General features: G+C 26.7%; 2 protein-coding genes across 29 annotated transcripts in view; both read right to left on the bottom strand.

Moving 5' to 3' along the window:
* Camkii (Calcium/calmodulin-dependent protein kinase II) overlaps positions 1-15,848 on the bottom strand; it is a 68,260-nt gene extending 52,412 nt beyond the window's left edge. For 8 of the 24 annotated variants that reach the window (XM_074248407.1, XM_074248408.1, XM_074248409.1 and 5 more), the window contains exon 1: positions 14,316-15,848. In XM_074248407.1, the coding sequence (XP_074104508.1) occupies positions 14,316-14,380 (65 nt within the window). In that variant the 5' untranslated portion in view covers positions 14,381-15,848. The remainder of the gene's footprint in view (positions 1-14,315) is intronic. The other 16 variants (XM_074248418.1, XM_074248423.1, XM_074248424.1 and 13 more) reach the window with 13 other exon arrangements.
* A 150-nt stretch (positions 15,849-15,998) lies between these two features.
* Positions 15,999-24,655, bottom strand: Gfat2 (glucosamine-fructose-6-phosphate aminotransferase 2). Of its 5 annotated transcripts, none has more exons than XM_074248401.1 (14): positions 24,503-24,655; positions 22,802-22,909; positions 22,274-22,363; positions 22,046-22,189; positions 21,694-21,860; positions 21,478-21,619; positions 20,942-20,965; positions 18,848-18,868; positions 18,248-18,405; positions 17,929-18,168; positions 17,402-17,845; positions 17,173-17,328; positions 16,967-17,095; positions 15,999-16,683 (listed from the first exon to the last, which is right to left on the bottom strand). In XM_074248401.1, the coding sequence occupies exons 1-14, from the start codon at positions 24,507-24,509 to the stop codon at positions 16,438-16,440; spliced, it is 2,076 nt and encodes a 691-aa protein (XP_074104502.1). In that variant the 5' UTR covers positions 24,510-24,655; the 3' UTR covers positions 15,999-16,437. The 5 variants fall into 5 exon arrangements, with proteins under 5 accessions (XP_074104502.1, XP_074104503.1, XP_074104504.1 ...); XM_074248402.1 differs by lacking the exon at positions 24,503-24,655 and adding an exon at positions 23,273-23,291; XM_074248403.1 differs by lacking the exon at positions 18,848-18,868.
* Between the last annotated feature and the right edge of the window lie 2,424 nt (positions 24,656-27,079).

Below are 27,079 nucleotides of genomic sequence, written 5' to 3'. Positions count from 1 at the left end.
GGAAATCTAGCGGACAAGTTAACGAAGAAGCTTAATAACTAGGCCATACTAAGATGACATATAGAGATAGAAAAAAAAAAAAAAAAGAAGGATAGAAATAAAGAGTTGCCTTTAAAGGGCATCAACCACTACACACTACTTCATAACATTTAAATCTATCTAATGAATAAATTAAATTTATTAAGTATAAACAACCTTTGGATACTTGTTCATTCAATACATCACTCTATTTTTATTTCATCATTATATTATGGTCAATAATTATATGATGCAGGGATAACGTTTTTTTTTTTATATTCTAATTATTATACAACCTTAAGTCTAACATATTCTAAATGGTTAAACATCAATTCAGAGCATGTATTTTCCTTAAGCAAAAACGTCCTTCGACATCTCGACCTATTTTTCAGATTCTACATCGTTGATGTGATAAAAATACATAAGAACTTCAGGTCTCCCTTTTACTTTATTCTTCCCCACGTGTTTGTATTGTTCCCTTATAGGTCACCATTTATATAAATATACATATGTACCTGTTTATATTATTGATGTTCTTCAAAATCCTAAAATATCAAAGTGACATTTCTTTAAAAATTTGGGGAAATAGCTCTTTTGAAATATCATTCTACTTTGAAAGTATTAAGTATAATATTTTTTTATCAAACATGACTATTTTTTGTGATATGCGCTTAAAAATTAATTTATAGGAGGTAATTTTTTACATTATTCATACATGAAGCCAGAATCAAATCACTTAGTGTTTGACTACACACATTAGAAAATTAGCTGCAAAGAATCCGAGTAACTGCAAAAACGTAATTTCATACTCTGTGAAGCATGTCATGTTTCTACCACTTAATGCATCAAAACTGATCAAACTATGACGTAGAACAATAGCATTTATTTTTTGATCATGTACAAATTAAGTTGCATAAAAAAACCTTTTATGCTAAAAATATTGATTTTTACGGAAGTATTATTTGATCAAAAAGCCAAGCTTTAGGTGTAGAATTGAATAAAAACCTTAATTTCGATATTTCATAGAAGTAAATTCATTCTAGTCACGGAAGCCTGACCTTTTTTTAAGCTTGCTTCTACTGTTAATTTTATTCATTCTCCAACCAATAAATATAACCCGAGAAACGGACATTTTTTTAGTGACGCAAATTCAAGTCCTAATTTTTTTTTTTTTTTATGGAAATTACTTTTATTTGTTATTTCGGACAATGCCACCACTACTTTTATTTTATACTTTATGATCAAAGATAATTTAACATAATGTTTAAAAACAATAATTATAATAATTAATAATCGGCTGTTCATAAATTATATAAAAACTACTAAAAAATTTTAAAAAACGAATTTTCAACAGAAAAATATTAGTTGAAAAATATTACGTAAGATGTTAGTGATATATTTTTAAGAGGAATTCTTCAGTACGCTTTCTTAATGCCATAATTATTTAAAGAGAGTATATTATTTAAAGTTTATTTTCATTTAAAAGATTTACTTTTTCAGCTATAGTGCATTCTAGTGCAGTAAGTAAACCCAAATCTTTACTGCTCGAGTATTATAAGAATATCTTTACTACATTCTTCTCTGTTGTATAATAAAATTGAAACAAGTTGATGCCCATGTATGTTTATGTATATATTCATATAGTACCTAAAAATACTTTAAAAACGATATGAATCGTCAAACTTAACCCTCCGTTGGTCAGGCTTTTTTTAGTGTCTCTATGGCACTTGAGCGACTTCCTATAAATCTAGTAGTTTTCTATGAGGAAACCTCTCATAGTACCACTAATAACAGAAGGTTAAGTGCATATAATTATAGAAGAAAATTTAAAACCAATAAAAAAATAATAAATTTAACATCTAAAATAATAAATTAATTAAAATTGACTTAATGTACTTATAACATTTAATCATTGTTGTTGACATTCCATTCTCTGCTTTAAAAAAAAAAAAAAAAAATTAAATAAAAGTGAAGTGAATTTTTCAGAGAATAAAAAGTTATAAATACATTAGACCTAAAAAGAGGGAATAAAAATGGTCTTTGCTTTCTTGGGTAAAACAATGAAAATTAATTTCCAGACAAAATTCCTCCCCATTACCGAGTTCCCGCAAGTAAACTCGGAAAGTGGTTTCTTATACGGTATGCGTTATATTAGACACCACTCTTGAGAATTCTAGTATACATTAAGAAAAGTCAAGGACTGAAAAGACCACCGTACTATCTTTTGTAAAAACAAATGAAATAAAACTCTAATCTTAAAAAAAAAAAAAAAAAAAAGATAAATATATATGGAGTCAAGACTAGGCTGAGTTGTTAAAAAGTAGGTCATTGAAATAATAATTTTATTTAGAAGAACAAGTAACATTAAGTCACTTTAAATACGTTTATCAGATTGTTAGAGTTGTCACACGCGGTCTGAAGAAAGAGAAATAGAAAGCAAGGAAAGGATGAGGAAGCCGCGAGAGAATACGAGCGAATGACAGTCAGTGCATAAATTTCTCAAGGCAGAGCAAATTAAACGTAGTTATGCAACGAGGCCGAAACGATAAACTTTTCTGTACTAGTAAAGTTCTGAGAGAGTATATGCAAAACAAGACAGGGGTCAGTTATAGCGTCGCCTTTGTTCAACTCATCTACTCCCTATTCGTTAAATATCTCCTTTCCTCTCCTCTACTTGCCTCCTTTACTGCTCTTTCTTTTTGACCTCGGTTGCTACCTTTCAACGGAGTGCGTTTTTCGGTCGTTCTTGCGCCCCAAGGATCGATGAGCCGTGCGCACGTCTAGTCGCTTTTATCCAGGCACTGGATATTACGCGCAACCTGGGTACTGGAAAGTGGGAGCAACTGAGAAAAAATGTAAAGGATACAGACACTGGCACACTTATACATGTACCAAAATTTATATAAATGTAAAAGGATAAGAATTTTAAAGCTCCACATTTTCTTACATCATTCGGTCAATCGATAAGGCTTTTCTTCCGTCGGCTTACCACGTGCGAATTATCAACGTGTAGTGGGAATGACCTTTGCGCTCTTTGGCTTTATGCCGATTAAATAATAGAAACTATCAGCTAACGGATGACACATCTTTCATTTATTTTAGTATTTTAGTTTAGAAAATAACAAAAATACGGAGATTTTTAGTAATCTTAAAGCAAGTCGGTAATACCTTGAATCAATGTTACCGTCTATTTTAATTTAAGAATAAAATTCTTGAGTGAAATATGGGCTCTATTGTTTAAAAATATTAAAGTACTTTCTTTTATACTAAAATTCTTGAATGAATAAAATTTTTTCCTCATTCAAAAATTTAATGTTCTCAATTCAAAAGTAAATTTTTTGAATAAAGAGAACTGAATATCTTGAAACAACAGTCAAACTTTGAAAAGAATATTCTTGAGAAGATGTATTTATGAGCTTGAAAAGCTCAAAATTTTGAAATAGATGATCTTTCAAGCGTTTTAGAAGGAAATTCCAGGGATGGTCTGCAGGGTCAACTGCTTCCCAGATTTTTTTATTGTATAGTAAAACACAAAGTAGATACGGTAAATTTATCGAGTTGTTACCGTATCATACCTTAACTTTACCGTCTAGACGGTTAAACTACCACATCGGTACGGTATTTTACCAAACAATATGGTAACTCAGTTTTACAGGAAATCGATTAACTTTACCGTCAAAACTTAAAAATTTATCATATTCTATACACTGATAAAAAATTTATATTGACTCAAAAGATATTTTCTTGATCTAAGAATTTATTTTGGAAGACAAATGATTATTTTGCTTTAAGAATTTCTTGCCTTGATTTAGATTTTCTTGGCTTAAGAGCTATATTATCTTCAATCGATACGTTTAGTTTTTCAACCAAAATAACATTATCGTTTAAATAACTTAAAATAATTCATCAATGTGTATTTCACAAACTAAATAGTCTTTAATTGTTATACCGAAAAAAAAATTATTTCTTGGAAATAAGTAAGTTAATGACTCAAAAAAAAGCCATTCTTAACATAAGTCGGTAACATCTTGAATCAATGTTATCGCCTATCTTGAACCAAAAGACAAAAATTCTTGAAAGAAATATATCTATATCTAGTTTCAAGAGTTCAAATTTTGAAGAAAAAAAGTTTCTTGAATCAAGATTGTTTTTCTATCAGTGTACCTAAAAATTATAAGAAGATAACTTATAATACAATTTTTTTATACGATTTTCAATTTACCATGCCAGTAGACTTTCTATACCAGTAGAAAAAATGTGTTTCCAAACACGAAAAAGAAATATTGACTAAACCAAGAAAATATTTAGAAAAATAAAAAGTTTCGGGACGTAGAAATTCTTTCGTAGTTTTGTTTTTCGCATTCGTGAATTTTATTTTGAATCGAGAATATTTATATTGCAGCTTAAGCTTGAATCCCATTGTAAATGTCATTAATCTGAAACTCATATCATAAATTCAATTCAATATTCTGGTATTGAAAAAAATACGATTTTAGAATCATAATTTTTTCCGTGAAAAAAAAAAATTAAGTGAAAGAGGTTTAAAAGGGATATACATAACGTTCAATAATTTGAATGGTTTTTTTTGGCCTTTTCACACCTTAAGCGAGAAGCATTGACTGTGCTCTATTATTATTGAGTGGCGTGATTGCAGTGCATACCTGGTTAAATCTTGTCTATTGTCCAACGATCGCACTGAATTTAATAGTTTAAAAAAAAAGTTTCTCAAAACAAAATATTCAGAATTATATGATAAGTTTATTTTCAAACGGGTTTATCTTATATACGTATGTAAGATAGAAAAAAAATACTACCCCAAGATTGTTTATGGTGCCATCCAAAAGGATGTATGCCCGTTTATCGTCGCGATTGAAGTCGTTAAATGTAATGGATTAAGTTAAATCTTTTTGAATGTTATCATCTATCTTTTGGACATTCACAAAATTTTTTTTTTTCTTAAAGTATGTCTTTTTGTTTTGTAATTTTTAACTCCTGAAAAATGTTTAAAAACCATTTGTCCCAAAGAATACATATATTTTATTTTCATAAAAAGGAATTTCATTATAACAGCGAATATAATTTTTAATGCAGTGTAATAAAATTTTATTACCTAAAAAAAAGTTAGAATTCGTATCTTTTTATGCACTTTAATAAAACAACTTGAGTGTAATATTTAAAATTTTCTTTCTTTTGAAACATGAAGAATCAAAAATGTATAAAGAAATAAATTGAATTTACAATATCAATTGTGAAGTAAAATTCACTTAAAAGTTGACAAGATGAGTAATTGCGAATCTGAATTAAACTGGCGGTCTGTAGAAGAACAGAATCGAGTCAGATTGAATGACAAAGAGCAGTACAAGGTAAGATACCACATCGTTTCCCTCGAGTAGAAGACGAAATAGGGTAGCCGAAGAGCAAGTAGGGATGCAAGGTATAATAGCAAAAGATCTGAAGAGGTGGTGGAGCAATGTGCTTTAACCCCGGTCGATAGTACTTTGCTAACTCGAACATGAAGCCGATGTCGGCATTCCGTGTACCACCACAATATATTCGATGATCTAAATTACCAAAAATTATATTGTAAAAAACATAAATTTGTAAAAGGCAAGAACTTGTTGCTTTGAAAACTGATTAAATTTTCGATATTATTCGAAAAAGTTCTTTATTTGTTTACAGAATCTGCTTCAAACTTCGAGATTATCTATAATATCAAAAGATTAATACGTCATTACTAAAAAAAAAAAATATATAAATTTCACGAAAAAATTACCCTGACAAAAATCAAATTATTACTCTTCAAAAATTATCAGTTGATTTAAGAATGCTATAAAAAAATTCATATTAATATAAAAAAAATTTTACTCAAGTGTTTTTACAATGAAATTCTATCAAAAAGGGTATATAACAATTATGTATATCAAAAATTTATTTTTGTGTAAAAACTAAATTTAGAAAAAAAAACACCTCAAATAAGGAGTTGTAGTGACGTACAAAGATTGACAGAATTGATAGTAATAGTCCCCTTAAATAATAATGGCTAATAATAATGAATAAAAAAGATATAATTTTGTGACGAGACGTACAATGAAATGGAAAAAGTTTGGTCTAAATGAAATTAGTGTGACGTGGTTAATGGATAGCTCTAATATCATAAAAACCTAAGGGATAATTTGAAATGATCATGAGATCCGACCCTTCGGAGACTGATCTCTATAGTACTCTCGTTGATCATAACCACTAAAGCTACCACTCCCGTGGGGGAAAATATACCGTCGATCCAAAAACTGTAATGGAGCCTCATCGTCCCTAATTTGATCGCGTGTTAAAAGATTATTCAAACGAAAAAAAGAGAAGAAAACCCACTCTACTGTCATGCATCACGAAAAATATCGTATATATTAGTGATTGATATATAAAGATAATTATTACGGTATGTTCATGTTTTTAATTAAATGGATCTCTGAAGACTGACAGATGATATTTTATGAAAATTTTTCAACTATGAAAGGAAAAAGATAAATAGATGCTTCAACATGACACATTCATGTGGTAGCAACATAAAAAAATCACGTTGTAGTCACAGAACAATCCTGTGATAGTAACATGAAAAAAAACATACAGCAGCATCATGACATTTATGGTACAGCAACAGGAAAATGTTGTCGCAGGCAATAATAATAATAATCGTTCAAATTTTATTACTGCACTGTAAAAATTTTCCGAAGTCAATGCAGAGTGATTTGGGAGTTAATGCGAGTGTATAATTCACTCCGAGACTAAGTGTTTCAAAGATTCGAATTGTTTTGAACCTTTTTTTTTAATAATTTAATTTCCGGAGTAAATTTTACTTCTATTTCACTCCCATTGCTCATAGTAACAAAGTAAATTTTTTATATTATTTATATGTAAGATATTTGTATAATATAAAAAATAATATATAAAAAATTCATGTGGGTATTTAAATGAAAGGTCTTGATAAGTTTAATATCGAGATGAGCTTATATCTTCAAGTATATGATTGGTTAAAAAGATACAGTTTCATTTGTTAATTATTGACATTTTAAAGGATATAAGCTCATTCCGATGTTACGCTCATCGAAACTTTTCATTTGAGTACTCACATGAATTTTTTATATATTTTTAGTCAAATTTACTCCCGAAGTTGAATTGCAAAAAAAAAAGGTTCGAATCCCTGGCACAGTTGGTCTCGGATTTCACTCCCGAGGCAGTATATTAATTAATAAATTGAAAATCATACACTCACATTTACTTCCAAATTACTCTGCACGGAAAGAAAAGAATAGAACTTATTCCTATGTAAAATGGTAACTATTACCATGTTGCATAGTAACGGAAATTTTTGTGAGAAACCCTGTGTAAATTTGCTAATAAAAATCTTAGAAATTGTGATAAAAATATGAACAATGATTTTTTCATGTTGCTAAAGCAGAAATGTATCATGTTGCAACAACTATTTATTTTTTTCCGTGCATTGTTCAATAATATATCGTACTTATAGTCTTACTGCTACATAAATATAAAAAAGGACGATTAATAATTAATACTTCTTTAACTGTGTTTATTATTAAATGTATGCATTTATAGACAATGATTATGATTAAAAATCAGGATCATCGTACAACTAGCGGACCAGTGCGAATATTTCGAATAACATCTTGATTAAATAACAAATATTAATTTTATAATGTGAAAATGAAATATATTTATTACTACTATCGAAAAAAATTTCTTTCATTAAAAAATATATGCATTTACTTATTTTCACATTATGATATGACCATTTGTTTATTTATCACGATGTTGGGAGGAACATTATATGTTGATTAACTTATTTAATTATGTTTATTTTCATATGAACTCAATGGCGTAATCAGTTTGCTCGATGCGCCAAACACACTTATCGCCGAAAGCTCTATCCACTTAGTTACATAGTTAAATGTATTTTTAATGGGTGACGTTAATTTTTTTATTAATTTTTCGTCAATAGAGGCCACCATAAACTTTAATAAGATATTTGAATTTTTAAGTTTCGTATTGAGAACAGATCTAGCCGAACTATAAAAAATTTCTTTGAAAAATGAAATATATGATTATATAAACGTGGAATTTACGATAAGCTCATAACTTATTCAAAACAATAGTTATTTTAAATTGTTTAGTAATAAATCTAAAACTCTAGTTTTATTCCAATATCAATCTTTAAAAAAGTAAAGTAATAAGTATTACCAAGACGCATTGATTATTTCAGTTTATTATTTAAGAATAAATATAACCGGTCATTAAAAGCAATAAAATAAAATTGTTAAATGTTAAATATTTTTAAACATTTACTTTGTAAAAATATATAACAGCTAATGGTTCGCAAAGAAAACGTTCAAGAAAACTAAAAACTGAGTTTACTCGCCAGAAAATGAAAAAAAACTATAATTTTCTCTCTACCTCGACTATAATTATTACTATCGCAACGTAAAAGCTATTACGAATTTTAATATATGAATCCTAAGGTAAATACAAGTATTTCTTATGTTCGGTTAGATAATGACTATTACTACACGCTAACAAAGGAGATGTTACAAGCTCAGCACATAGATTTGCTAATACCGCAAGGAATATTCCGACTCGACATAGAATAAATGTAAAATAAGAAAAGTTTTATGATAACAAGAATTGTTTTTATTCTAACTTAATGATACAGCTTATTTCTATTCGGAACAATTTTCTAGAAAATAATAATACAGTTATAAATATCATTTTAGCTTTTCAACATGCTTTTAATAATATTTTATACACAAAAAAATAATAACAATGCAAAAGAAAAATTCTTGAACCAAGAAAATTATTACTCTTCAAAAATAATTTTTTTTGTTTAAGATTTTTTTTTGCATTGAGTTGATTTTATTTTCTGCAAGGTAAAGTACCCAGTAGTTAAACAGGTTTCAAACTAAAACGTATTTTACCCCACTTTTAATATACAAAGATGTACATAATTATGAGTTCAAATTAGTGATTTTCATGAAAATATAAACAATTTTGAATTGATTAAAGTGAAAAATAATGCCGATAATTAGATATTTATATTTTGACAATCTTTTTAATATAAACTATGAAAGGAGTAGTAGTTGAACAATCCATTCTGACAAGCGGCAGTAGTTGAACACTCCGGGAACCGTAAATGAACATATTAAATATTCAAAGTATTATTTTTAATAATAATCAATAATATGTTATAATTCTTTTGATATTTCAACATTTTATTGAAATATCTAAAGAATTATAACATGTGATGGATTAATATTAAAAATAATACTATGAATCTTTAATATGTTCATTTAAAAATGAGAAATATTTGTATTTAATTGTTTAATAACATTTTTTATGAATGACAAAGCAAATTTTCAATCATAACTTAAAAAAAACTTAATTCAAAACGTTAAATAATTTTTAACTACACTAATCTTTAGCTGCAAAACTTGTTCAAGTTCTGGGTACAGCTTTAAAAATTTGGAGGTATAGTTAGACGCTAAAATTTAATATCAAAGTTATAGTTTATGTCTTTGCAAAAAATATGAATTATTTAGGAAAGACTATTTCATTGGGTGGTACAATTTTTTTTACTTAAAATGATGATATACCGTTTTTTTACTGATTGTTCGGTTTACGGTTTATTACCTTTTTCATAAAAAAAATACCATCTATCGATTATTCTCGACATGTCAACTTTTAAGTTAACAAAAATATAATTGGTTTGATTTGTAATTGAAAAAACAGAAATCAATTACTGTATAATTAAATAATTATAATATGCGCATGTTACTCATAATAAATATACGGATTTTGTATTACAACAATTCGAAAAGTCCGTTCAAGCACTGGTCCCATTTTTTTAAAAGTTCAAGTACTGAGTACTTTACGTTATACGTTACAGAACCTTTTAACGTCATTTTTACCAATTTACCAACATACAAACCAAATTCAAAAATAAATGATTTTTTTATGTTTAAAATAAAAATCAAGTAATTAACAAGAAAAAACATTTAATTCATTTTGTTATTCTTTTTTTTTCATTTGTAAAAAAGTGTGGAGGTATTTTAAGATATTTTAATGAAACTTTACTTTTACAAAATGAATTTTTTCTTTAATCACTCTATTTTTTTAAACTTATTAAAAATCAATTAATAATTATTATCTACTTTTTACTCAGGTATGCAATTAAAGCGTGTTGTTGAATTTTTTAAACTAGAAGTTATTACGTATCGTTTGTTTTATAAATCATCAGCGGAATAACACAAAAGACTTATTTATTACTTTGCAATGTCAATTTGAAGTTTCCATTAGTTATTTTCCACTATTATTTTCCTATAATATTAAGTTGTCCGCATTTTCGAAAACTATTTTCACATTGATAATTATTTGTAGCATGTATAACAAAATATTAAATAACATGAATAATTACTCTTTAATAATTGTTTACCTCAACACTTTTCATTTTACTCGACATTTTTAATTATAATAACAAAAAAAATAATTTAGGAAAAATAATTATATATTTTCCGCATCGTAAATAATGAAGAGAAAATTTTTAAAAATTTTGTAATTACATGTGATTTTTATAAAAATAAAACTTTCAAATTAATATAATCTTGATTGATATATTTAATCGAGCATATTATTATCATTATTGACCTAATAAAATTTCTTAGTTATGGTTGCTATAATACTTGACCATAATGCAAAACAACAAGGCTAAAAGCCATCAAGGGTTACCGGGCAAGCAATATACTATATTTACGAGGAGACCGCTGCAATTAAAAGCCATTTTCAAAACTATGCATGCACAATATTCCATGAAGATTGATCGGATTAATCATGATGTATAATATCGAGGATTATATACATAAATTGAATGAACATCAACATATTTATTTAAATGTTTCCAATTGTCATGATTTTATCCCAGCAAACAATGATTTAATTCTACAATACATATTTGAGAAATAAACAAATAAGTGATATAGATTTAAAATTCAAAGCAGGTAATTTTAACAAAATAATAACGTGAAATATTTATATTACTTCTAAATAAATTGAAATTAATTTTCACATTAAGCTTTAGATATATACATTAAATGCAAGTTAGTATTTCAAAAAATTTTTAACAATGAACTACACCGAACTTCAGATAAGAGTAAGGTCATTGTTATGTCATGAACCATCTACAATAGAAAAAACTGAGTCAACATGAGTTACTGTTATTGTTAATACGTAGTGTAATAATATTATTTCAATAACTACAATAATAGAGCAGTACATAGTTATTGCGTTCCGATAATAGCTAAGCTCGCGACCACGAAGAAAAGTTTATGCGAATACATGAAATTACAATCAAGAAAACAGCTGTTAACTTTAAATTGCGTTGCAAGTTATGCTAATTGAGCACTAGTTTCAACTTGATTAGTCATGCCTGGAACATTCTTTCTAAATGGAAGAAGTAACTTTTTTCCCTTATAGTAAGAAGAAACCATTTAGCCGAAAAAAAAACCATTTTTTTTTTCAATAAAGACTATATTATATAAAAATAAAACCAAATAAGCAGTATAAGACATTTGTAAATTCACCAATCATTTGAATTGATTTACTTAACTTTATTATTAAAGTACATAAAATAAAACTAAGTAAGTATTGATAGCAATTGATATATGTATTCCAATAAATTATCGACATAAAAAGCATTTCTTCAATTTCATGTCTTCTTAATAAATAAAAAATAATTAATAAAATTTGAAACATTAATCATTAATTTATTACTATTTTTAAACAGAATTTTAAATTTCCCTATTTATTCTTGGGTAAGCTAACACTGTATTTGAATACAATTTGTCGCACAAAACGCATACTTTATTTAAATCCATTAAATAATTTCAACATTGAAACTGATGAATTATTCAACTCAAATACTTTTTACGTATATATTCAAATAAAATAAATCATGCCTATTTGCATGGTGCAAACCAATACAATCATCTGATGAAATCATCAATTAAATTCGATTCTTCACCATCAATTTTTAATATAATTAAATCGACCTAACAAGGTATCAAGTATGTTTATCAGTCTCCTCTTTGCAACCAAGTTCTTATTTGACGTTTGACCATATCAACGTACTATATAAACAGTAAAAGAGATATAACGCGAGAATAAAAAAAAATAGTAGATTACTTAATTAATATTTGCATAAAAGTTTGTAATTTAATAGCAAGTATTAAATATAATTTTAAAAATAATGAATTTTCTTCTTTTGATAATAAAAGCTAATGAAGAATGTCAGGTCAAATAATTAGTCTTGCAGTTTCTCATCGTTAATACAATGTAGACACTATCGTGTTCCTCGAGACTATAAGTAGATGAGTTTACTTTAAACTTGAAGGAGACCTACGATGAACAAGTAAACAATTGTTTACGATCATTTTCACCGGAAAAAAATAGCACGGAAATTTTTTTTACAATTTGTCTTTTGACAGATGGTTTGTGTGCCTGTGGAAGAATAATTCTCCATGTTAATTTAAAAATTAATATTTATTTTCTTTGTATATATATATATATATATATATATATATATATATATATATATATATATATATATATATATATATATGGCTACGGCATTGACGTATCGAATATTAAATCCGTCTTATGTATAATATAAAATCGATGATATTACTACTTGAGCAAATATTATTTTATTTTTATTGAAGAAAAGAAAATCAGCTTATTGAGTGAAAAATTCTTTGATTCAAGATTCCCTATGAAATCTTATGGAATAATATAACTGGAGAATACGACATTGCGGTATCTACCCTCCTAGAAGAGGTGTGGTCTGGTGTGGTCATAGTTTTCAAGTCACCCAACTGAAAGCTCGCTGGAATACTAGATAGAATTGTGATTGTTTGTTGGTATGTATATGCTCTAAGGCTTACACAAATCATTTACTAACAAAGCTCAAGAGTAAGATCAAAAGAAATAATAAAGTCTAAAGAGCAAAGACTAAATTTATATTTCCATAAATTCTTATTGTTTGAATTTAACCATTCTTTTTTTCTTTTTTTTTTTTGTCTTATTACTTCTATTTTTAGATTTATTCTCCCAGCTATATTTTTGCTCTTATTATTTTTATTATATTCCACTGACACACTATAACCACCTGCCGTCGGTCGTCGCGCGAGCTGCTTATCGGGAGCCGGCGTATCGATTCTACGACAGGTTCCAGGAGTGAGACGACGATGTAACTGCGATGAAATAATAGAGTATCTATTTTCCGAGTTACTGAGTATCTACGTGTAATTGTTTTTGCTACAGTAAATATAAAAGTATGAGTACGAGTATCAATATCTGTTATAGTGTAAATTTACCTTGTAAAAAAAAAAAAAAAAAGTATTGTTTTTTTAATAATAAAAAAACACTTATTTATAAATATAAATAACGACAATAATAGCAGCAGAAAAAGAAAATATACTGTTTAGTTGGTAACATTTAAAATGCGTGTTCAAACAACATTATAAACATCACAGTTGCTTCATAAATTATAAATAATGGGATACAATCCAATTTATTAAACGTATTAAGTATAATTAATGTCAGTCTGGACATCTTTTGATCATCAACATCAATGCTACATAATAAAAATTTGTATTTTTTTTAAGGCTTAAATTTTCTTCTCTTACTTAAATAAATGATAGTATTTTATTATATTGAAGACAACAGTAGCAGACATCAAATAAATTTCATAATTTTAGACCTTAATTAAATGTTATCAAATAAAAATTACTTTTAAAAATATTTTTTATTAATATTTATTTGGTATAATTAAAAAAATAAATAATATTTCAAGTGTCTGGTGTCTTCAGTATGATAATATTTTTTTGAAAGAATTTAAAAATATAAAAGTAGTAGAATTTAAGAACCTGAATTTTGATGTATAAATAAAAATATAATATTGGCTTATAAATATATTTAAAAGTAAGTAAATACGAATATAAGTAAATAAGCAGAGAAGAAAACTCGTTATGGCAATAGCGGGAAAAAAATGTCAAGTATAAACGGAGTACTTGAGAAATGATGAAAGACAGTGGTTTAAAAGAGGGGATCGGTGGTATGTATGTGTAGGATAATGTACACGCGGTTGTATCTAATAAACATAATAATAGTAATAGTAATAACAATAAGAAGATGTATTGTATTGTATAATTATAAAAGTGGTATGTATGACAGATACTTACTTGCCGAGTTCTTCTTTGAGATCGTAGTTATCACTGAACCGCGTGCTGGCCACTGGGGCAGCCATATCGATAAATAATTACTCAGTTTTATTTATTTCACTGGATAAAATAAAAAGGCAGCAGTACCGTCACTATGCTACGAAAAGGGAAAGAGTAATTTAGCCCGGTCAAATCCGATCGATAATCCGTACGTGATGATGGCTCTCGAACGATGTTTCTGCTCTCACGAACACGGTTGACTCTTCAGGTATCGTAGTCTGGTGCACTGTTTACCCTGTTAGTGGGCGAAATAACGAGCGTGCCAGCGATTATTTTAGTGTCACACCGAGAAATAAATATTTAATACGGTACAGCTTTGCCGACCACTCTGCTCGCCGGCAGACTGTTGACTGACTCAAGTAGTAATTATTATTGCGCTGCCGGCTGAAACGCGCGCAGCCAACCTTCGCTGAATAACCCGAGGGGATCCCTGCTGCTACTCCTACTGTACTGCAATGCTACTTTATATGTTATAGTTATTTCTTTGATATAATACTCTAGCTACTAATAACACCACCGTTTTTCCTTGTCGTCGTCGTCGTAGTCGTCGTCGTCGTCGTCGTCGTCGTCTCGTTGTCGTTAATGTTAGATGTTTAAATTTAGATACTAAACCCGAAACGGCTGAGTTGCTGCTGATGCTTCTTCACTGTACTACTGATGCCGTCTGATTTCGTAGCCATCAGCGATTTATAAACAAAAACTATTTTTTAAAAATTCATTATTTATTGTGATTATTTACTCTATCACATTTGTCTTTATTTTAATTATTAGCACACGCACTATTATTGCTACTGCTTTATAAAATAAAGTTTTATGTTATCTGTTTTTTACAGTAGGTTCTCACGAGTCAAAGTCTGTTAGAGCTTTGTACGGTCGATCTCGACTTATCTCTGCCCCTAGTTTTTCAACTATTCTTCTCTTTTCTTCTCCTACAAATACACCCGATCTCTCTTTCTTACGCATTACACTACATTCACCGTTGCTAACGAATAAAACGCGCAAGCTCATGACACCCTCATATATATATTTTGTTTAATGCGCATGTACGTGACCGCCTGACCAATATCCTGTCTTTACTACTTAATCTAATGCTTATTCTCCCATCGATCCAACACACTTCTGTTGTGAAATTTTTATTGTTTTAATATCGTTTAATTTTAATTTTTACATTTTTCGTATGAAATTTTATTTATTTTATTATATTTCAAATCTTTTTTTTTTTTTTTTTTTTTTTTTTTTTCTACTAATACATATCTTATTTAATAGTTACAAATTATCAGTATATATAATATAAATCATTTTTAACGCTATTTACAACTATACGGAAATTATTAAAAATATATCATATGTCTTGAGTATAGTAAATAAAATAAAATAAACAGCAGCTTAAGAGTTGAAGCATAATGTTAACTCAAGTGTTAATTTTTTATTTATCAACACCCAGTCATATTTGGAACCAATAATAAAAGCTCAATTTTAATATGAAAAAAATATATGTAAACATTAACATTTCTTGTTATAAGTACAATTTTTCAGCATAAATTAATTATCGTTTTGAAAAATATTAAATGCATTTTATCAACTTTATATTATGTATTATAACTATGTAAAAACAAAAATATTAATTTTATACTCGCTTTTGAATACTTTAAAATTTGATTTTAATTTTATAGAAATTATCTCTTTAAATACATGAAATTGACATCGTTAAATTTTTAAAAAAAGTATGATCAACTTGTGGACCTGAAAATAATACAAACAATTGTGATGTCATTATGTCAGAATTTCTATCTGAACGTCTTATTATTTAACCATTCACAGAAATCATAAACTTTGAGTGTTATCTTCTCCCTTGAGAATGATTGAAAATTCATTTTAATGACATTGTCATATTTTTACTCAACAAATGTTCACTGTTGCATATAAATTGTAACACTTGCTTAATCAATCACCAAATTTATTGATCTTATCAAAAATTTTATTACTGACATCATTGATTTCTCATTCATTCTATTTATCATGTGATAAAAATAAATATTTTTCATCAACATAAATTATTGCACGGACAAATTTACTGATTAAATTATTCAACGGTGACAGACTTGGCGAGATTTCTCGGACAATCAACATTACAGCCTTTAAGCACTGCGATATGGAATGATAATAATTGCATTGGAATGACAGTGAGTATACCTTGAAGACAATCAACAGTTTTTGGTATTTCCAATACTCGTGATGCCAGTGATTTGGTTTCTTCATCTCCATCATGACAAATAACAATAGGTTTACCATCTCGTGCCGTAACTTGTTGCAATGCATTCATACATTTCTATATAGAAATAAAATGAAAATTATTTTCGTATTTATAAGTAGGGTAAAAGACCCCATTGGTGGCGAGGACCCCATTACTGACACTTTCTTTGATTTTGGTACTTATTCAATTAATGAAATCATTAATTTCTTTTATGAATATATTATTTCTAATCTTTAAGACCTTTAGATCAAAAAAATTTTTAACTTTTATTCCAAATAGAACATTTTTTCTTTGAAAGAAAAAGTGCCACTAATGGGGTCTTTTACCTTAAATTATGATTCATTAGAAATTAACTTACATTATAAACTGGATCCCTCATTACAATCATGATAATAGGCATCGAATCATCTACTAAAGCCAAAGGTCCATGTTTTAATTCACCAGCCATTATTCCTTCACTGTGCATGTATGTTAATTCTTTGACTTTCTGTATAAACAAAAATATAAATATTTAAAAACACCAAATCACTTAATCAAATCAGAAATAGAAAAAAATAAATTTACCAATGCTCCTTCCATACATGTTGCAAAGTTGTAGCCTCTGCCCATAATAAGTAAGGATTTGAATTGATACAATGATTTAGCTAATTCTTTAACTTTATTATCAAGCTTCAATACTTCTCGGATTTGATTGTCTAAATTTTTTAAGCCCTCAATAATCTAAAAGTATGACAATAAATATTATTTTTTTATAAATTTATGCATATGAAAAAAAAATAATAACAATAATTACCTCCATACGTCGGGGGCGTAATGAATTTCTGTCTTCACTCATGACAAGTGCGAACATAACAAGAGAAATAAATTGCGATGTATAAGCTTTTGTACTAGCCACACCAATTTCCGGACCAGCATTAATGTGAACACCACAATGAGATTCTCGAGAAATACTACTACCAACGGTATTTGTTATACCAACAATTAAAGCACCACGTCCTTTGCAGTATCGCAATGCCATAAGTGTATCAGCTGTTTCACCAGACTGGGAGATAAAGAAACAGACGTCATCACGAAATACTGGAGTATTTCTATCTAAAAAGTCTGACGCCAGCTCAACCATTACAGGTAATTCAGTTAACTCTTCCAGAAGCTGGCGCGTTGCTACAGCTGAGTGGTAACTTGTTCCGCATCCAATCAACATTAGACGACGACATCTCTTAATTTCCGGTATATAATCCTAATTAATTTAATTTAAATATCATACATTATTAATTGCTCATTCCTTAATGAAAATTTAGTAATAACAAAATTTATAATTACAGTAATTCCTCCGAGGGTAACTGAGTTGTTTTGGAAATTCAAACGACCTCTCATAGTATTTACTACAGACTCTGGTTGTTCGAAAATTTCTTTCTGCATGAAGTATTCATAATTTCCCTTCATAATTTGCTGAATCTCCATTTTAAGGGTTGTTATTTCACGAGCATGAGGATCATCCATACACCGACGTAAACGGTGAATACTTAATGTACCTTCTTTTACGGCAGCAACATCATCATCCTGTAATAATATTTATTGTTTAATAAAAATTTGTTGGAAAAAAACTTTTGCAAATTAAAAAAAATAAAAAATTGAGTACCTCGAGAAATATGACACGATCAGTATGCTCTATAACAGCACTAGCATCTGAGGCAAAAAAGTATTCAACTTCTTTTTCAACCGATGGCTGAAATTCAGCAGTACTATCACTACGAGCGATAACTGGAACATCTGCATTTCGTCCATGGGGTCTATGATCTGATAAATAAAAATTTATTAGACAGTTGTACACCGACAATTAAATCGTTCATAAATAAATTATTAATGTTATCAAATGTATTAAATTATTATTTAACATCACTATGTTATATTATTATAATAACGTTAAACTAAGATATGTATACAAACTTGATTTAGTAAAAAAATTAATTTATTAAAAAGATTTAAAATTTTTAATTGAATAAAATTAAATGAACAATTTTTTTTGTTATTGGTATTATTTTTATAATAAATTATCTTACCCGTCACCTTTTATTTAAAACTTGTCGCTGACGATGACACAGTAGACAAGAACAATAAAGCCCATAAATTAAAAAAAAAAAAAAAAAAAAATAGATGTAAGTAATAAGAGAACACTATTACAGCTTTTAGTTCATTTTAACCACCAAGCAAGTGAAACAATTTAAACATTCAACAATACCTTGTGTTGTTGCTTCACCCTCTTCGATGTTTCGAAACGTCATCAAAATAAAAGGAAAAAAAAAAAAATTAAAAATTAATAAAACAATTAAAGTTATTTACGTTTATGAATATAAAGGCTAAAATTATAAAAAAAAAAAATGCATGTAAAAATGATGCTTGTAATATTTTTTTGATGTAATATATAACATACGTTTTAATAATTTAACTTAAGCACAATTTTGTTAATTTTGTACATTGATATAAAAGCAAAAAAAAAAGGAAACAATTATTTTTAGCTATTGGATTTTTCACAAAATATTTTTATTTTTTTTTAACGAATATACGATTAACTATCTCAAGAAGTTTATAGAATATTATAGAAAAAAGCAATTTTGAACATTTTGAACAATTAAAAAACTCTCTTTAATCGGAAAAATACTCGATGTAAAACATTTTAAATATTTTATAAACTGTCTAAAACTTGAAAAAAAAAAAAAAAAAAATATTTATTATGTAACGAAAAATACAAAAAAAATTAATTAAAAATTCAATGTAATGGAAACGTAAATCCCATTAATCAAATGGTTTTAAAACAAAACTTTGAGTTGATACTTTCAATTACTATAAACTTTTAAATAGTATATATAGCGTTTGAAAAAATTTTATAAAGGTTTAAATCTAATTAAATTGCTGTATTAAATAGTAAAATAGTTTATAACATTAAAAAACAGAAAAAAAATTGAATTGAAATTTTATTTCTTAAAACATTTTGTAAACTATTTTATCGATAAAAAAGAGCCATTCGACAGCCAAAATGGAAGTAGATTTCATTTTATCACTTATTAATCAAAAATACAATTAGATTAACGTATGATGTATATTGTAATCATTGTAATCAAAGTTTACACAGTTATTATATAAAATTCAATCTCATCGAAACTAGATTTTTACAAAACTAGGTAAAAACAATAACTTTTCGATATTTGGAAATCGTTAATTTTCTATGAAATCTACTAAAACGAGTGCAACAGCAAATTTCATATTTGGCATAGCGGAATAGGACTTAATTTTAAGACTACACATATGATTTGGTACTCAAATTAAAGCTTATTTAAAGCACTTTCAAATGCAGTTTACAGAGATACAATAAGTTATTCCATTCAGAAGTTATTCGAGTTAGAAAATGAAAAAAATATGAATTTTTATGATTTTGAAAACTTTGAAATCTTGGCATTTCTAAATTACTAGACCGATTAAGCTCATCTTCGAACTTAACTTCGGTATCTATCTGTAGAATAAGTATGTTGAGTTTGGTAAAGATCCGTTGTAAATTGGTGACGCTATCGTCGTGACAAGCTGCGTTATATCGTATATATATATAAACTTTTGAACCATATCTATTTTCTGACTCAGCTCGTCGAGTTAAGTCGGAATATAGCAAAATTTTTCAAAAGTTCCGTCATGAGAACCAATGCAATAGTTAGATTTCTATGAAATCTACTAAAAAAAATCACATTCAACTATCAATTTACTCACGCGTTTACAAACAAACACATTTCCAAGACACCCACTCAAGACTAGTTAGATAAGATTTTTTTTAACGTCACGATAGAACAATCGGTTAAAAAAATAATTTTAAAAATTAGACAGAAACCAATAACCCTTTTAAGATTAAAAATTTGTTCTTTAGAAAGTTAAAAGGGTGCGGTGCATGCCTACACAGAATTTACCTACTCTTTGAAAACTCACAAAATGTATATCTGTAGAAGTCTCAACGCAAAATTAATTCACTACACACATAAAAATTATAAACAGAACATATATGCATGACAAACGTTTACAATTTGAAATTAGCGCTGTGTGGACATAATCCGAGAATTATTCGCATTGTGAGTTACATTTTGTGAGTTTTCAAAATTTAAATAAATTCTGTGTAGACATGCACCACACCCAAGTTAAAATATTAGTTTCTTCTTAGTTAATAATTTAAATTCTCTAAATTTTATTAATACTGAAAATGTAGAATTTGGTGACAAAAATTTTTTATTGATTCGTTATGAAAAGTCCAATCGCGCTTTAGAAAGTTAAAATTAATCTCTTGTACGATTTATACCTTTAGTCATGCGTGGAAGATCATCTGTTCAGGTAGAAGAACGAAGAGTCAATCAGAAGATCATGCAAAAGAAATATTGTGGCATTGCTTCATAAAAATATTTTTTTTAATTTAAAAACATTTATATGTACATTAGATATATATTGAACCAACTAATAAGATTAATTAATTAAACTATAGTTAACAAGTAACAGACTATTACCAAATTTCAAGTGATTAAAAAAAAACTTAGGCACTTTATATTTCTTAAAAACAAATTAATAAAAAACCTTTTCTATATAAAAAATACTCATTAGCTGGCACAATTTTAAACAGTCTGAAAATTAAACATTATTAGTTACAATAAAAAAAAAAAAAAACATGTAAGATTAATTACTCCCTTTGTGAATAGATCCAAATTCATCGGAAATGAGTGCGTTGCTTTCATAGTAAATTACTATGACTTAAATTATAAAAGTTATTATAAATATCAGATTTTCTAACGTCCAATATCTTGCACTCTCATTCGTACCAAATAAAAATTTATAAAATCTCACCTTTCCCATAGAGAATTGGAACATGGTCTGTAATTAAACGAGTTTTTGTCTTGATCGCGACTAATAGAGGCGATCCTCTTCTTGTGGCCACACATTCTCCGGGGAAAAATTTACTTTTGAAGCACAAAGCAAATGCACCTTCCTAAAAATAGTTTTAGTTTCATAAAAAAAAAAAAAAAAAAATCATAATTAATAAATAATAAATAAAATACATACCAATTGTTGAATTACTTGTTCAACAAGTTCTCTAAATGAATAAGATGGGTGTTGAGTCCAAAGATGATGAATAAGTTTAGCAATTACTTCCGTATCTGTTTCACTCTCAAATACATATCCTCTTTGTTGAAGAAGAGTCTTCACTTCCTTATAATTAGTCACGATACCTAGAAAATTGATAGCATCCGAACAGAAATTATTATGGAGATTAAATAGCATTAAATGATATAGAATGATCATAAAATTAAATTGAAATTCATTCAAAGAATTAAACTGATCGTCGATAATCTTATTGAGATAACCGACTTATATATTTATATCTGTAATTAAACAATAAAAGAAATAACTTTACCATTGTGCACTACAAGAAAACCATGATCGACGTCTGATCTCTGAGGGTGAGAATTAAGCTCTGATGGGGCACCATGGGTCGCCCAACGAGTATGAGCAATACCAACGTGACTTTCAGCTACGCCATCAAACATAAGATCTGTACCTATCAATTGAAAAATTTATTGAATAATAAAATTTAATAACTTATTTCAATTAACGATTTTAATTTATTTGGTCATAAACTTACGGCTAAATATTTCATCTACTAAAGATTGAACTTTTCCTGTTTTTTTAATAACAGCAATATCATGTCCATTGGATTCATCCACTGCTACGCCTAAATATAAAAATTGCAAAAGAATATAATAAGTAGAAGAATTCAGAAAAAATATTATAAATAAAATTTTATTTTATAGTTTAAAATTTATGTTTATTAACTGGTTAATGACACTTTATATTAACTTGAAAAAGTTGTTTTAAATGAGATAGCCGAAAAATGTTGTTTAGAACAGAAATAAACATATAGATGCATACTTTTTTGAATGCGTTCTTTGACCAAGAACATAAATTTCTCCTACTTAAAAATACAAGATGTGTCCTTTTCTTTCTATTCTTTATCTTTTCACCTTGAGAATATTGTGAGATTGACTTTAAAATCCTTTCTCTTTTTTTCGTCATTTAAATTCTTTGTCAGTGTAATATACAATACACAATAATACTTATAATTCAAAATAATACATACACACAGACGTATAAATAATCAAAATTCAATTACCAGCAGAGTCATATCCTCGATACTCCAATCTCTTCAATCCTCCAACAAGAAGTTTTAAAATTTCTTCTCTTGATTTCGGAGTCAAGTAGTTCAAGTAAGCGAAAATTCCTATAAAAATAATAAAATGAATCAATTATTTTTTGACATTTAGAATTTTTTATTAAAATTTATACTTTTTTTAAACCAAGAAAATGAAAAAATTACAATTATTTCATTCAAATTTAAAATTTAAAAATCATTTAATATCTACCGCGTAATTTCTTGACTTGATTTTCATTTTTAAAAAGAGATTAATTTATGTTTCAAAAATAATTTATAATTTACATATAAATCACAAGTGTCATAAAATGACATTACTTAAATGTGGAACGAAAAATCAGTTTCTCACAAAGGCGTTAATAAAATGTGGACAGTTTTTTTTATTTATTTTATACAGATAAAAATTTATGTAATTTTTTAAGCAATTTTTACCCATTTTTTACTGTAGATTCTACTACTTGTTTCTTAGTCTTTAGATGTATAACATAAACTGTTAAGTAGAATCAATACAATAATGCACTTAGTTATCATGCATTTGTCTTATCAATAATTTATATATAAAAAAAACGTACTATAAGTTTTACAAAGATATTTTTATCATTATTATCGATATTGATCCCGATATATATTTCTCTGATAAAAAATTTTACTTCCGTTTCTAATTCTTGGCAGTTAAATAAAATTTGTTTTTATTAAATAATAATAGAAATTATGAAATATTCGAAGGTAAACATGCCTTGATTAGCCTTTCAAATTTTTCTAGTATAGTTAAGAGTAAGTTGAAAATAATATTCAATACATTCACTTATACAAAACAATTTAAAGGCGGAAAGAGTAAATGTCAGCCGCCAACTTGTAACCGATAACTTTTTTATTTTGTTAATCTTGCATCGGTATAACGTCGACATGCAAGACGAGAAAACTTTCACCTATTGGAGAAGTATGTTTCGCAATACTTCAAACTCGCCAGATTAAAATCGAGTAGCTAAATATGAAATATAAATATCAAAAATTACCATAGATCTATGTTTCAAACTTTTTCGGTTTTTCCATTTTATGACGAAATAATTTACATATTTTTAATACTTTCATTTATTGAATCATCATAGATACTATAAATAAAGAAATTAAATTATTTTAAAAAAATTACATGAGTATTAATTTATACAATAAATTTTACATAATATCAGTCTGTGTTTAGTCTTTTCATTAAAAATATCGTTAAAATGGTTATATTGTTATGAATTATATTGTTGCAATTAAGAAATGAAGAAACATATTTTCAGAAGACTATTGAAAGAAACTTCCATGACGTTTTCTAAAACAATTAAATAATAGCTGTGAAAAATATATAAAAAATAATTATTGAAATTAAAAAAAAGCAAATGAATTTTTTAATTACAACATAAAAATTAATATCTTTTTTTAAATGATAAAAACTACGAAACGTCATCAAATGTAACAACATGAGCATATAATAATACATAAATTATAGAAATAAAAACAAGTATGTATTCAAAAACGTGTCATTTATCACCGTACTGTTATTTATAAGTGATAAAAGTTCTTGTAATTTGCCTGGAGTAATAAAAATAATAATTAACATTTTTAGGATAGATATATAATTAGATTAGATGTAAATATAGAATAGATAATACTTACCACACATGATTGTTTGTAGTTATAATTGTTAATAAAAATATCAAGTTGAATTAATGTAGTCGAAAAAAAACAAACAGCAACAACTGTTGACACCCAATAACACATTCAGCATGAAAGTCCAGAAGAGTATGCGTACAACTGAGAAAGTGTTTTCACGATTTATATGTCACTACACGGTTGCAATCGACCAATAGGATGCCACGAGTATTCAGTCATTTTGTAATGCACAGTTAAATCTTAATAAAGTTTTGTAGTTATGTCTCAACTTTTTCATAAGACACTAACAAGAGCAAAAGAGAAAACATACGAAACTTTATCGAGATTTTATTTTAATGTCAATGTGGCTAGTTGTCAGTAGCTTCAAAATTCGTCCGTTCGAAAACGTGGCAGCGTTTTAGTGCCGTTTAAAAAAACGCGCGCTTTTTATTTAAGGAGTTCAAAGTAAAGCTCAATGTATATAATTCCAAATTAAATACATAATCTTCAATAAATTTAGTTTTACAATTTCCTTATTAAAATATAAAATACAATTGTTTGATTTACTGACAACAAAATATTACAACAAAAAGTCATTGACTTGTTGAAAATAACTATTACAATTTAAATTTGATATTTCGACGGTAGTGAAAGTTATAATTATTCTGCCTGTAAGTATTATATATCATTTGACTCAAGACTATGTCTGTGATATGTATCTGACAAATTTTAATAATTATTTACCTAATTAATTTAATTTTTGTAATCGGCACGTATTCCAGATGAATGTCATTAAAGTTAGCCTACATTTTTTGATTCTTTTTTAATAATTAAATTATAATAAAAAAAATTTTTTTTTAATTGCACTTGCAGCTTTTAAAGTTTTTTAAACGTGCAATTTTTTTTTTTTTTTTTTTTGTAACAATTTTTTCAATAAAAAAATTCTAAAAATTTTTAGATGTCGGTTGACTTTATTGTCATTCCAGATGAAGTTCAGAAGTAGCCAGGCTTAAGGTAAAATTAAAATAATATTGAAGTTAGCGGTCAGCTGTCAATTATAAAAATTTGTTTAACAAATTAATTACAATAAAAAAATGCTTCTAAAAATTTTCACTTGTAATTTTTATTAATTTTCACATGTGAAACTTATTAATTAAATTTTTTTAAGAATTTAATTGCTATAAAATTCCAAAAAAATTTTTAATATTTGTCAACTTGTGTTATAATTAAAATTTTATAAAAATATTAAAATTTAGAAAACTATTATTCATCTGTTCAAATATTAGTTTAATTTTACACACTAATGTTTCATTTCTTTTTAATAGATTATTTTTATTCCTACCATTGACCTTTAAACAAAATGAATGATGCAATAATAGAAGATAGTTACTGTTATATTTTTTATTGCTGAAGAAAATATACAATTTATTGCACTTGATAACATATTTAATGCAATAAGTTAAAACTATTAATTATTTATTAAAAATTAACATTTTTTTGACTTATTTAACATTTTATTTAACATAAAAAGTATAAAACAATGCGGAGTAGGTATTGCTGATTATTCATACGTTTATAATGATGAAGCTTAGATAAAAATAAAACATTTAGTAATTATAAAAATTAGTAATAATTGGTTAAATTTTACAAGTGATTATTTAATGTCATAATTCATAATAAAAGAGTAATTTCTTATTCAGTGTAACAATGAAATTTTTATATACGTGTGTGTATTTATAAAAGGCATTATACTAATTATAGGCCAGTAAATATATAAATAAATAATTTATTCATAGAAAATTAGCATGATTAATATTTTTATTAATCGTAAAGTGTTAAAATGCCATGATCATTTATTAATTAATCACAGGAATAATTAAATAAATAAACGAATGATTATTTTTTACTATATAATTATTAATGGTATCATTAGGCTTATATGTGGTAATGCCGGAAGAAACAAAATTATTACAACAGTTGTAATAAGAAAATCTTTATATTACTCATTACATAAAATAACAAATTATAAAAAAAAAAAAAAAAAAAAAAACTGAAAATTATTTCAAGATTTAATTTGTTGTCGCATAGCTCAAAAATATTCGGTTGAATAATAATTGTTATAAGATGAAATTTTTCATTTTTTTCTTGAGCTAGTAAAACAAAATTTATAATATTTTATTACAGAATAAAAATAAATAATTACGTATGATTAATGATAATTTAAAAGTGCCAATGCTTATAAAAAAAAAAAGTTGGTTTCAATGATACAATTAATATTTCTGAACTACAATACAATACATATTTTATTGTTTTTATAATTTTCACAAATTCGTTAAATAACTTAATAAAAAATAAAATGATTAAAATTAAATTAGAAGGTTTATTTTACAATACGAAATCAAGAAAATTTTTATCGTTAAAAAAATATTTATTTTAAAAACCAACTTTTTTTTCTCATTTTATGATTTTATAACATGTTTTGTTTTCTATAAATCTTTAATAACAAATATAAATATGGGCTTTTTGTACAAAGCGAAAATAACTAATAATCTAAATGTATAAAAAAGAAAAAATTCATCTGTTTAAAGAGTCAAAATTAAT

This window comes from Cotesia typhae, unplaced genomic scaffold, assembly GCF_013202065.1.
Source record: "Cotesia typhae breed Kobodo isofemale line unplaced genomic scaffold, CoteBio_Ctyphae contig_5, whole genome shotgun sequence".
NCBI classification, from domain to species: Eukaryota; Metazoa; Arthropoda; class Insecta; order Hymenoptera; family Braconidae; genus Cotesia; species Cotesia typhae.
This window is presented reverse-complemented; position numbering and strand designations above follow the sequence as displayed.

Coding starts and splice junctions, on each gene's coding strand:
- Gfat2 (XM_074248401.1), bottom strand. Junction 22,364..22,801: donor TCGAGGATATGACTCTGCTG/GTAATTGAATTT, acceptor TTTTATATTTAG/GCGTAGCAGTGGATGAATCC. Junction 16,684..16,966: donor TGAGGGATCCAGTTTATAAT/GTAAGTTAATTT, acceptor ATTTCTATATAG/AAATGTATGAATGCATTGCA.